This window comes from Eurosta solidaginis, chromosome 5 (assembly GCF_040869045.1).
Source record: "Eurosta solidaginis isolate ZX-2024a chromosome 5, ASM4086904v1, whole genome shotgun sequence".
Taxonomy (NCBI): domain Eukaryota; kingdom Metazoa; phylum Arthropoda; class Insecta; order Diptera; family Tephritidae; genus Eurosta; species Eurosta solidaginis.
In genome coordinates this window covers 231,921,516-231,934,776 of record NC_090323.1, presented here as the reverse complement: position 1 = coordinate 231,934,776, position 13,261 = coordinate 231,921,516, and the positions used below count along the sequence as shown (strand labels likewise).

The following is a 13,261-nucleotide window of genomic DNA, read 5'->3' as shown; positions in this document are numbered from 1 at the left end:
TACAGTTAATCGCCTCACAAAAAGGACTATGTAATTTATGTATAAATCTTTTTCCGAATTGCATATGGAATGCCGAAGAAATTGAGCTTGAGACGACAATTTCAATATTAGCAGCTATCACGAATATATCAAAAAATGTAAAGAAAGATAGAATTTTAGGCATGCCAGAGAGAAGCAAAAATGCTGCGCTACCGAAATCGGACAACAAATTTGAGAAAGATCTGCAGTGTTTTAAAAACGCAATTGCAAGTAGCGATGAAATAGCTTTTATGCTCATAAAATTAATGTCAAAGTGTGTTGCAAACGAGTGCGATAACAAACTTAATAGTCAATCAGTATCAGTGATTGCATTAAATTTTGCATTAGAATGCTTATGCAGTAACGATGATGTATATAAAACAAAACGAAATGCTAACAAAATCAAATTCGAACTTCTGTTGCTTATCATACATTGCGTCAATAACATATTTATAGCAGCAAAGAGCTTGCATGTCTTGAAATTTCAAAATGTATTTGCAAAATTGTCAGAAATTTTAAAAAAGCATGCCGTAACCTTAGCTGATCATAACGTATGTGATAAATTTCATTTGGAATTCTTAAGCGCAATAAACTATATACTTTTTTATACGCTTCAAAATATAATAACATTCTCGCATAAAGATAAGACAAAGCACACTCAAATACGCGGTAATAAAAGCAATTTACACGATATTAAATTCATTGATGAATCTATAATTGATACAAGCATTGAAACATTCGAACAAATACTGCTGCAACTAAATACGGCTACTGCTATAAATGCTGAAGCAAAAACGCTAAATGTGCTAACTTTTAAAATACTAATTAAAATTAATGAACAACTTTGCAAGCATGATCAATTGGTAAGGCGTAGTAGCACAACTAGCGCTTATCCAATTGGTAGTCATATGCGCAGAAGAAGTCCGCTGTTGAGGCAAATACATTGCCAAATGCAAGTGCCAACTTTATGCTGTTTCTTTCAAGGCGTACTCATACATTTGCTGCCTAACATTCCGTATGATATGCAACACTATGTACTACGCTATTTATTTCGAGTTGGTGTCTGTTGTTGTCACTACACACTAGACACCTACAGCATATGTTTGCGTATGGTACCAAAGTTGACAGCGAAATATCAAAATTGTATTTATAAGTTTCTGCATCGTCGACTGCTTTGTACTATATTTGAGCAAGAACACGGTGATGTTGGTGGATTCATTAAACGCTACACAGAACATTGTAATAAATGTGATGTAAAATTAAAATCACAAGAGTTTCGGAGAGAGATTTTACAATTCTATAAGGAATTACATGAAGAGCTAATGGTTAACTCAAACGAAAATTGCAGTAAAATAGAAGCGGAGCAGTTGTTGTTAAAACATTTAAAAAACCTATCACATACATTGAGCAGCGACATGGCTAACGGTATACTATCTGAGCTTGTTTTACCCACATTTCGTAGCTACAAAGAGGCATTGTTTAAAAGTTACAGAACAAATGATGGGTTTGTAGATAATGGAACAACACCGCGACACATAGATGATTCTAGCTTACATATCACTGAAGGCCGCGTTAATAAAACGAAGAAGTTTGAAAATCAAGAGATAACCATAAGCATCATACAGGATTGCTTAAATATAGTGGTTGCATATTTACGTTTAGATATACGTCTGATTAAAGCTTTCTACAATGAGGAAAATATTGCACATTTAGAGAAATTATTCAATGTACCACCACTACTGCATAGCGTATGTGATCTCATTAAAATCGGCATCGATAATGTGACGTTCTTGGGTGAGACCGATCAAGAGCAAACTCTTTTAAGTCAACGCCTCATTTTGTTATTATTAAAAAATAGCGCCGATAATGCAACACATTTCAATGAAATTCTTAAGCATGCAATTGGTGAGAATTCTGTTATTAAAAGCATAAAAGATGTAACATACACGTGCAAGTTAGGTGTGGTAGATATATTATATATTGTAGCCTTACAATGGTCATTCATCTATGAGCTATTACAAAGCAATCAATATTTCTTCAATGCATTTGCAACTATGTATAATTTAAATGATGCAAGCAAAGAAATAGTATTCGAAAATACTCAACCGAAAGTGCAAGTAAAAAATGAACAAGATTGCAATAAAATGTCAATTAAACATTTAACAAATTCGCTTAGCTTCAGCGCCGATAAAACAATTGTTGATGTCTTAACGTTAAACTTTAATGCACTGAATGTGTTTTTAAAACTTTCGCAGTGTAAAAATTTGCACACTTCGCAGCGCTTACGTACAACAACAACAGCAGGAGCAGCAACAACAACAACTTTATCAACAAATCATTTGCAAAGCAGCGCACACCACATTGCACACTCTGAAGCCAACAAAGACAAAGAAAACTGTTGTTTGTCAAGTTCACTGGAATCTTTACTATCGAGCATAGAGGTTGATGCATTACAACAAACATTTCAATCGCATAGTTCATCATTTACCACAACGGAGAGAACACTAACCGCAAAGCCGACACAGCGTAAACTAAATTTACATCAATACACGCCAAACAGTTACAGCTCAATAAACGACACTGCGCTTTCGTCTACAGAATCAGTAAATTTATCATTTTTAAGCAATTTAAAAAGCCATAGATCATTAAATTTTGAAATTTCGCAAATCTCTAAAACGCCATGCGAAGATAGCATTGTAGTTTTCGATATACGCAATCAAGTTAGTGCGCGTATAACTGAAAATTCAGCGTTGGCCCATACATCTGCCTCCGCTTTGAACACCTCCAGCGTAGATAAGGTTGCAACCACTACTGTGTGGAATTGTGCCGCTGATATACTTTCAACTTCGACACTAGTTGTGGGTTCTGAAACACACGCAGCTGTGCGTAATATCGGTACAAGTATTATTGGCAAATTATTTAGTGTTTTAGGTTCAATATTTGGCGGCACTAATAATACGAATTCAATTAACGATTCGAATACCAGTTCAAATGACAAGTGTTTTCATCAAGAAGTTGATGAAAAGCTGATTGGTTTGTTGGAAAAAAGTGCTGATAGTGAGAAGTATCTGCTGAGATTATTTGAAACAACCATGGCTATTTCCATAAAAAGTTTCCAGCAAGAAGGGGGTAAGTAAAAGCTTTTCAAAATAGTATATTGACAATAAAAGCTATAAATAGAGTGCACAATAATATTAAACATATTCTTATGTAATAAAGAAACAATACCTAAATTGTGAAACTATCATTAAGCATTCCATACTTCCCTATGTACGATGTATGTTGTTTCAGACAGTGGTGTGCATAAAAACATTTGAACATTATTCGTTACCAAGGCGAATTCAGTACCAGGTGTTGTTATCCCAACAGCTGATTGCTTCTTCTTGATTATTTTCTTGTACAACAATATATCAGTTAATCCAAATCATTGAAAATTTTCTTTTGACTTGACGAATTGGTTGAATTCGCTTTGCCAACGCCTTGTTCGTTACTAATTCGAAAGTTTTTCAATATTTGTATGTCAAAGCCAAACAAGGAGAATTCAGTAGAAAGTGATGGCAGGAAAAGGGCGCTGATTTGACGTTCTTCTGAATTTCGTTACTAATTCCAGAAGTTCAGAGTGCGCCAAGGCGATCCCAGTACCAGGAAGTGTTATTCCATCATTGCTTCTTGATAATTTCCAAGCAACGTCTTGGCTCACCAAGATTTCAGTTAAACTTCCCGTAGGTTTTGGTGATGGTCGTTTGCCGATTATAGATGTAGTAACGCGTACCATTAAGGTATAGGCCAAACCATCTCGGGAACGAATTAATATGACCACATTGCCCATCCCTCCCCTTAACCCCTACTTCCATGAGAAACTTTGGGTCGCCGGAGCCTCGGCTACTAAAGAAACAAGATTCGTCACGATTACGTGAGGTTGAAAATTGGGTTGAATGCGCTTTGTCGTCAACTTGCATAGATACCACGCAGTTCACATTGCTCTTTCTTCATTACGATTATCTGAACTGATTCCGTCTTATAAGTCTGGTTGGCAACTATTATCTTTACTATCCTTAAACAACCGCATAATTCTTTTGGCCTCGTTGTTCATCTTCGATATTTTCACTTGAAAAATTGACTGCGCGTTGCTTTTAGAAAGACTATGCTTAAATAAGCCTCCGCCGCTTTGAAATCTTTTTCGTTGGGCTAAGTAGAACTGTTTATAATTCAAAAGCACCTATTAGTAGGACCCTAACAGAGATCAACTAATTCTCAAATGTTTTGAATATTGATTTCTCGGACTCAAAGTATGCTTTTCAACTTCAATTAAAAAACTACTTAATCTGTACCAAAGCGAATCCATTCCAGGTGGTGGCAAAGCGAATTCAACCAATTCGCCGTGCAGAAGAATGTCAAGTCAAAAGAAAATTTTAATTGATTTCGATTAACTGGCATATTAGTGTACAAGGCGCTGTATGGAAAATAATCAAGAAGAAGCAATCGGCTGTTGGGATAACAACACCTGGTACTGAATTCGCCTTGGTCTGTACTAAACATTTTGTAACTATACTAAATAAATAAGTAAATAGATACGCCTCATAAAACGGTATTACATATGTTTTGCTTTGATTTGGCATTCCGAAGTGGTACGCAATAGTCTGAATTCGCTTTGCTTTCCCCTTAGCCTTTGCGCCACTTATCGATAATTTTCAACACGCTTTCGTTTATATAACTTTTACAAATTATGCCGAAGGAATTCTTCGTTCCTGATTTTGCACATTGGTCATCTATTTAGTTCTCCGCTGGTGTACTCTCATAAAATGTATGGTTTTATGTGTTCCAATATACGCATGTGTACTTAGTTAGGGTGATCGACTATTAAAATTTTTATTAAAGCCGGTTTCGAACTGTCCCAAGAACTTCTAATTCTCAATTCAGTAAAACCCCGAATAACCCGTTTTTATATAAAAAATTTCAGATACGTAAACAGTGAACAAAAAATTATAATAATTATTTAATTGGCGCTTAACCTTGACGTTCCAACAAGGTGCCTGTCGCCTCTTCGTTTTCTCCGTCTGTCACCAATTGGTCCTTGCAATGGAGTGGCGCCCTCGCTCTTTTTCTGCTGCCATAGATGTGTGTCGACAATAACAACTTCCCAACCCAAATCAGTCAAAAGGGTTGTGTAGCGCAACCTTTTATAGAAACATACAGCAGCGAAAACGAAAACAGTAGTGGCCTTGCACTGTGTCCCAAAAAAGTTTTCAAAAAAATGCATGTAGAATTTTCTGATTTTTTTGAGTATACAGTTTTGTAGCCAATCAACTTTATTCTAACAAGTTAAAGGTCCTAATTTTTGACAAATTTTTTTCGAAGAGTTCCTAAAGATATCTTATCATATGTGCGGCCGCAGTGGTGTGGCGGTAGCGCTCTTCCATCGAAGAAGCCAGGGTGGTGTCCAATCCCCACTTTTGTCTAACTTTCATATATTGAAGCTCCCATCCCCACCAGAGAGAATTACTATTTTGTCCTACGCCAGCCGATGACGTATGCAGCTGCCATTGTACCTAAAATCCGAAGGCTTAAAATACTCAGAACTGCCACGGGATGGCTTCTTATGTATCCAGAAAACCATCTACACAGCGCCGCGATCCCATAAAGGATCGAAATGAAATTCCAAAGAAACAGTTTCTGCTAAGTATCCAGAATTCTGGGCATGTCAACACACATCTGATGGAGGAGGTCCAGTCTTCCAGAGACTAAAGAAGTAATCTCCGTAAATATATGATGTGATCCGGCACCTAAGAATTCAGCCGTATGAAGAAAAGGAACATGGAAAGGCCCTCACAGACATCCACAAAAAGTCGTCGGACTACTATGGCATTTATTGCCTGGTGAACACAGTTCTTAAAGGCAAATGCCCAGAACCCGCAATTGAGGAAAGCAACCTCCCTTCAATCTGGACCCTGTAATATGTTAAACTCTTAGTTATCCAGAACCAACCCCTGGCTATATCCAATGTATGTCCCGTTTGTAACGTGTCGCCAAACGACACCAACCATAATAATAACCATGGTAATTGCAATCACCAACCAACGCCACTCTGGTCCAACCCTATTGACAATTTGTGAGTGGTGCCACCTATTGGACTACTACAACAACAACAGCAACATCAACAGCGCTCTTTTATACGAAGGGCACACATCTTAATTTTTTATATTTGGGAAAATATTCGAAAAAAAACTAGCAAACTCAATGCGAATTTCGAGAGACCCCATATGTACTCACTAGATCGATGTTCTATTACAATTTTGTTAATAGTTTGACAGTTGCATAGTTATTTTTTTAATGAAATTGGTTTTTCATGCGTGGTCGTGTAATATACGGGCCCAGGGATCGGTAGTGTTGTACGGATCAAAAACAATTTTCGCTCAAACGATCAAATCGAAACTACATATAAATAGAATATTTATAGAAATGATAATACATTTTGGATGTAATGACCATTATATTAACCAGTGAAACTATTTATTATAAACTTTGAATCTTATGAGTACGTTTTGTTCGTGGTGCTATTGTGATTTAAAGAATGGTTCTCGATAAGGGATCATGCAACATGATAATGTCCCAGATTTAAGCTAAATTTGTTGTTTTTCAAAAATCAACTGTCAACTTCGGGTATACTTACCACGTGGTGAATTCAACAGACAAAATGTTAGCTGATGAGGCATCTCTCTATTTCTTTGCATTGCATTGAAGATCGGATAAAATATCAGGTACTTTTTACGACAATGGCTGCCATGGTGTGATGGTAGCGTGCTCCGCCTACCATGCCAAAGGTCCTAGGCTGAAACCCCGGGCAAAGTAAAATCAAAAATTTAGAAAAAACTTCTAGGGGGGTCACCCATCGGCAGTGATTTAGCAAACACTCTAAGTGTATTTTGCCATGAAAAGCTTGTCCATCCATATGCTGATGTTGGAGTCGGCATCAAGCATTTAAGGCCCGTCCCGGCAATTCCTACGGAAAATTATAAAGGAGCACCACGAAATTTGAAAGAAAAGCTCGGTCTAAAACTCCTCTGTTGTAAATCACGCCAAGTCTTTTTTTAACGGGTTTTTTTAGCTTGACTTGACAGGCTGGCTGGCTGGCTGCCACGAATTTTGTTATTGAAATTTAAGTAACTTCCCGATAAGCTACAAGCTTGAAACTTGGAATATAGTTCAGAACCCGATGACAATGCAATAATAAGAAAAAAACTCCGATAGGTGGCGCATGGATCGAAATATTTCAAAAAATCGCATTTGTGGTCCGATTTGGTTCATATTTGAAACACATAATACATACAAGAGTAGAAAGAAACCTATGAAAAAATCGCCGCTAGGTGGCACAATGATCGAGTTATTAAAAAAAATCGTATTTGTGGTCCAAATTGGCGCAAGGATCGAGATGTTCAAAAAAATCTTATTTGTGGTCCATAATTGGAACACATAATACATACATGAATAGAAAACGGTCCGTGAAAAAATCGCCGCTAGGTGGCGCAAGGATAGAGATTTCAAAAAAATCGTATTTGTGGTCCGATTTGGTCCATATTTGGAACACATTATACATACATGAATAGATAGCAACCTATGATGGCCGATTTGGCTCATATTTACAAATATTACATACAGTTCGGTAGAAGTGACATCAAAATATTTTGGCGTTCGAGGAGAGACAAGCATCGTGGCGCAGAGTCGAGTAAAGTCTTTCGAAGGATTGTGTATTGAGAACTTAGATTGTAACAAATTGTCAGGAAAGAGTCCTTGAAATAATGAGTTACTAAATAAAGTTAATAGAATGAGAAATAATAGTAAATTAAATAAAGACTAAAAACTTGAAAATAAAATAATTTAAAAAAAAAATTTTTAGTTAAACGGTTTTATTGAAAACAATACTTACATGAAGTAATAATAATACTAAAAGCTAGAAAATAATTAGGTAGGTCCTAGATACTAGTCATCACAATCCTCATAAATCTAGGGCGTTGATGAGACAATTAAATAAAAGCGTTGAACGCATCAAATTTCTATTGATAGTCATAAGTAAGATCAACTGAACCTTTATAAGGTTATCATTTTTTAAAATTTCACGCGCCCAACGCTTTTATTTAATTGTCTGATCAACGCCCTAGATTGATGAAGAGTGTGATTACTAGTATCTAGGACCTACCTAATTATTTTCTAGCTTTTAGTATTATTATTACTTCATGTAAGTAATGTTTTCAATAAAACCTTTTAACTAAATTTTTTTTAAATTATTTTATTTTATTTACAATTATTATAATAAGACTTTAAACTGAGTTAACGAGTATTTAGTTAATCTCCCTAATATACATATGTACATATGTATATCTATATACGTACGTATTTCAATAGCTACGCATGTTTTGAAGCCATAAAAATGTTTACATTGATGCACCGACGAACAACAATTATTGCAACAAATGCAGCTAAATACAAATTATGTAGAATTTAATGTGCTTTCATAGAGACAAATCATAAAAAATTAAATTTAAAAAAGTTGTTTATATGCATATCTTAAGTGTGTACATAAAGTGAAATATAGCTTAGTGTAGGTACCGTTGTTGCAGGAAAAACATGTTGCAGTGAAAGCCTTTTGTGCCTCACAAACTGTCAAACGTTGGCAAGAAGGATCTCACAATCTTTCAATAGGTAGTATCAAAGTGTTAACTGCTTATGTATCATCAAACGATTTAATTGCCGCTTTGAGAGGCATATGAATGATTCCTTGACGGACTTCAAGCCATTGAAATTCGGCATACGATCTAACTTCCTAGACTTTTCCGGGGCTTCCAAAAATGTCTCCAAGGGGACGATCGTGGATTGTGTTAGTTTAATCGAGGTGCAACTATATGGATCACCAGCAAGATTACTTAGTAACGGGAGCAGTATGAGGCCACAAAATCAGTGAAAATGGGCACGCCCTGCAGTATTTTCATCTCTTCTGTGATCGCTGGTTATCAAACCAACTACCGTCGAATTGACCTACGACGTGGAGGAGACGAATGTGGTCGATTACACTAGTTGAAGGTACAAGTCCCTAATTGCACTAAGGTTAAGCTGAGGAAGCTAAACAAGCAAAAGACACTAGAAGTAATATGGGATAGAAGGTTCTCGTGGAAGCTCAATGTAGAGGAAGCAGTGAGGAAAGCCTCTATCTCACTGTTTTCATATAAATTATTACTGCATGACCCTATTGCCCTCTCTCGCGTTGGCCATATAACAAATTAACTATGATTAATGACTCAGAGCAGCTTGAGCGCAGGCCGCAAGATAATACTAGCATTACGGCATCTAAAATAAGGCGAACAGACTAGGTCAAGGAATGGTGAAAATGTGCGGAAATTGCAAAATATTTGTTACTTTGATGATAGGAAGAATAGGGTCTGTGGTGTACTGTGCTGATCGGGCAATAAAGAAATCATACAAGCCGCCCAATCACCGTAGTATCTTTCAGGCAGAAGTGGCAATCATCATCCAAGCAGCAGACATACTGCATACGCTTCAACTTTTTATTAACATTCCAGCGATAATGTCGCCTAACTTAACAATCAGATTGGGTGATATTAAAAGAAGGAAAGAGTTGCACATGATCAACGAAGTGGAACCAAACGTCTGCCTGAAAATGTCAAAGAGCATGTGTAAATCCTATTACTTTAAACTGACAAAGTTAGACTTATTACTAACAAGTAAGGAAGTCTAAGTTCGGGAGAAACCGAACATTACATACCCAGCTGTACACTTGAAATGCTGTTCTTGTTTATTTTGTGTGCTTAATAGTGTTAAAAGGCTGCGCAATAATACATATACATATGGTTCTATTCTGAACAAATTTTTCTTCGAGTTATGGCTCTCGAAACATAGAAAATTGCTTAGTCATAAAAGGGACGCCCATTTTTTCAAATTTGAAGTTTTTCCTGTTGTTATAAATCCACTTGGGAAATGAAGTACCATTGATATAAAGCTCTTTTTTGCAAAGACATAGCTGATTTTATTCGTCCACGACCATTTAAAAAATCTTCTATATAAAAGTGGGCGTGGTCCTTAACCGATTTCGTTAATTTTTCTTCCCAGCATTCCTTATAGTAAAGGCAACCTCTCCCGAATTTTGTTACGACAGGTTAACGATTTTTGAGATATGATTAATAATATTTGTAAAATTGATTTTATCACAAGTGGGCGGTGGCACGCTCATTTAAAAAAATTTTTTTTTTTCAATTATCAAAAGTCTCAATATCAGTCCACACGTCAAATTTCAACGTTCTAGGTGTATTATTTACTAAATAATCAGGTTTTTTGTGTTTTCCAAAATGTAATATATATAAAAAGTGGGCGTGGTTATCATCCGATTCTGGGTCCAGATAAGCTCGTGTACCAAATTTGGTGAAGATATCTCAATATTTACTCAAGTTATTGTGTTAACGGACGGACGGACGGACGGGCTCAATCAATTTTTTTTTCGATACTGATGATTTTGATATATGGAAGTCTATATCTATCTCGATTCCTTTATACCTGTGCAACCAACCTTTATCCAATCAAAGTTAATATACTCTGTGTGCAAAGTACTCTGAGTATAAAAATATTACCCTATAATTTGAATTCTCTTTTCCTGATTATTTTGCTTGAAACTTGCTTAAAGATGTTAAATATATCCAAAGCAACAATCTCTTTGCAGTGTGAAATATAACCTCAACGATTAAAATAATCTTATCTTCTCTGTTGGAATTTGCATCTACCACAGTTATTTACGTATATATGAAAAAAACACACATTTTATCTAAAATTAATTCTTGTTTTAGCGGCAACGATGGACAATCATTTATTGAAATTAAAATCAGTGATATTGAGTAGTGCTTTCTCCAACTGGAACCAAGCGCATGGACAAGAGCATACACAAGAAAATGCCGTTGTGAAAGCTTTACAAAGTCTACTAAAAATGGCTGAACAAATCAACTCCTCCAGTTCATCGCAAGCGGCAAGTGCAGATTTCAATAATAGTAATGGTTTTACAATTGACGATGCAAATGAGGATATGATGCTATTAACAACACCTCTGCGTCCGCGTGCACGTTCATTTAACAGTACGAAAACTCAAAAAACCAAGAGTCATAACAGTGGCCCGAACTCACCTCGCACACCTGTCGCTAAAAGACCCACTCTTGTTGGCGAAACGAATGACGCTGATTATTTGTCCACACGTATGTCGGTGTACTGTGAAAGTGAAATGGAACTGAGTGATTGTGGCGATAATGATGATAACTATATAACGGCAGATGAGGGTTATGAAGCTGATGGTGAAGTATTAGAGTTATCTGAATCGGAATTGGAATTCGACAAAGTAGAGTTTTGGAGCTCATTTCAACCCAGTTCACGCTATCGTACACATCTACTGCACAATGGCCTATGTAATTTGGTGGTGCAAATATTAATTGAGTTATCCGAAAGATGTTTACTAAATCCGGTTGGTTGGTGTGAAGCTTTAGCGCAATTAGCCAATCGCTTATTCGTAATACGTGCATATATTGGCGACTCACTGTTTTTGCTGCGTGGTTTTGCGCCTGTTTTAAAAAGGGGCGATCCACAATTACGAGGTTTGTGTTAAACTATGTGTTTCATAGCGATAAGATCAGTAATAAATATTTTTGAAATTTTTATTTTCTAGCTTGATTTAAAAATAAATTAACTAATTAATTAATTTAAAAAAAATTTATGTTAAACGGTTTTATTGAAAACAATACTTACATGAAGTAATAATAATACTAAAAGCTAGAAAATAATTAGGTAGGTCCTAGGTACTAGTCATCACACTCCTCATAAATCTAGGGCGTTGATGAGACAATTAAATAGAAGCGTTGGGCGCGTGAAATTTTTAAAAATGTGAGGGGTAGCATAACCTTATTAAGGTTCAGTTGGTCTTACTTATGACTCTCAATAGAAATTTGACGCGTCCAACGCTTTTATTGAATTGCCTGATCAATGCCCTAGATTTATGAGGATTATGATGACTAGTACCTAGGGCCTACCTAATTATTTCCTATCTTTTAGTATTATTATTACTTCATGGAAGTATTGTTTTCAATAAAACCGTTTAATTAAAATTTTTTTTTTAATTATTTTATTTTCAAGTTTTTAGTCTTTATTTAATTGCCTATTATTTCTCATTCTATTTAGTTTATTTAGTGACTCATTAGTACAAGTACTCTTTCCTGACAATTTGTTACAATCTAAGTCCTCAATACATAATCCTTCCAAAGACTTTACTCGACTCTGCGCCAAGTATGCTTGTCCCTCCTGCAACTCCAAAATATTTTGATGTCACTGTACGGACTGTATGTAATATTCGTTCCAAATATGAGCCAAATCGGACATCATAGGTCGTTTTCTATTCATTTATGTATTGTGTGTTCAAAATATGGGCCAAATCGGACCACAAATATGATTTTCTGAATATCTCGATCCTTGCGCCACCTAGCGGCGAGTTTTCTTCATAGGTCTCTTTCTATTCTTGTATGTATTATGTGTTCCAAATATGAGCCAAACCGGACCACAAACACGATTTTTTTATTATCCATGCGATCCATGCGCCACATTACGGCGATTTTTTCATAGATCGCTTTATATTTATATATGTATTATGTGTTCCAATTATGAACCAAATCGGACCACAAATACGATTTTTTGAAATATTTCGAACCATTTGCACCCTATCGGAGTTTTTTCTTATTATTGCATTGTCATCGTGTACTGAACTATAATCCAAGTTTCAAGCTTGTAGGTTATCGGGAATTTACTTAAATTTCAATTACAAAATAAAATTCGTGCCGGCGAACCGGCCAACCAGCCAGCCAGCCTGTTAAATCAAGTTAAATTAAACCGTTTTAATTAAAAAGCAAAGTACCAAGTACTTGTGGTTTTAAATTAACTAGACCAGCTCTAGTGGTTAAAATTTAAACAAACGTGGCTACCATCTAATGTACAAACATGTATACATAACGGTCCGTAATATAGTATTTTACTACATAATTTTTTGTTCAAGTTCCGATTTAATACCTCATAGCTTTAGGGCTGACTTCGACTTTGCTTTACAATTTCAGTTCGGTAAGAGCTCCTATGCGGGTTTCGATCAAGATTTGGAGTTAGAATTCGACTGAGCAATCGATTCTCCTTTATTCAGTGTCAGTTTCGAATTCAAACT

The 13,261-nt window shown here is 35.9% G+C and overlaps 1 protein-coding gene across 2 annotated transcripts in view; it reads left to right on the top strand.

Moving 5' to 3' along the window:
- mv (lysosomal-trafficking regulator mauve) overlaps nt 1–13,261 on the top strand; it is an 88,075-nt gene that overhangs the window by 9,274 nt on the left and 65,540 nt on the right. For both annotated transcript variants that reach the window (XM_067788831.1, XM_067788832.1), the window contains exons 6-7: nt 6–3,147; nt 10,866–11,657. In XM_067788831.1, coding sequence (XP_067644932.1) covers nt 6–3,147; nt 10,866–11,657 — 3,934 coding nt within the window. The remainder of the gene's footprint in view (nt 1–5; nt 3,148–10,865; nt 11,658–13,261) is intronic.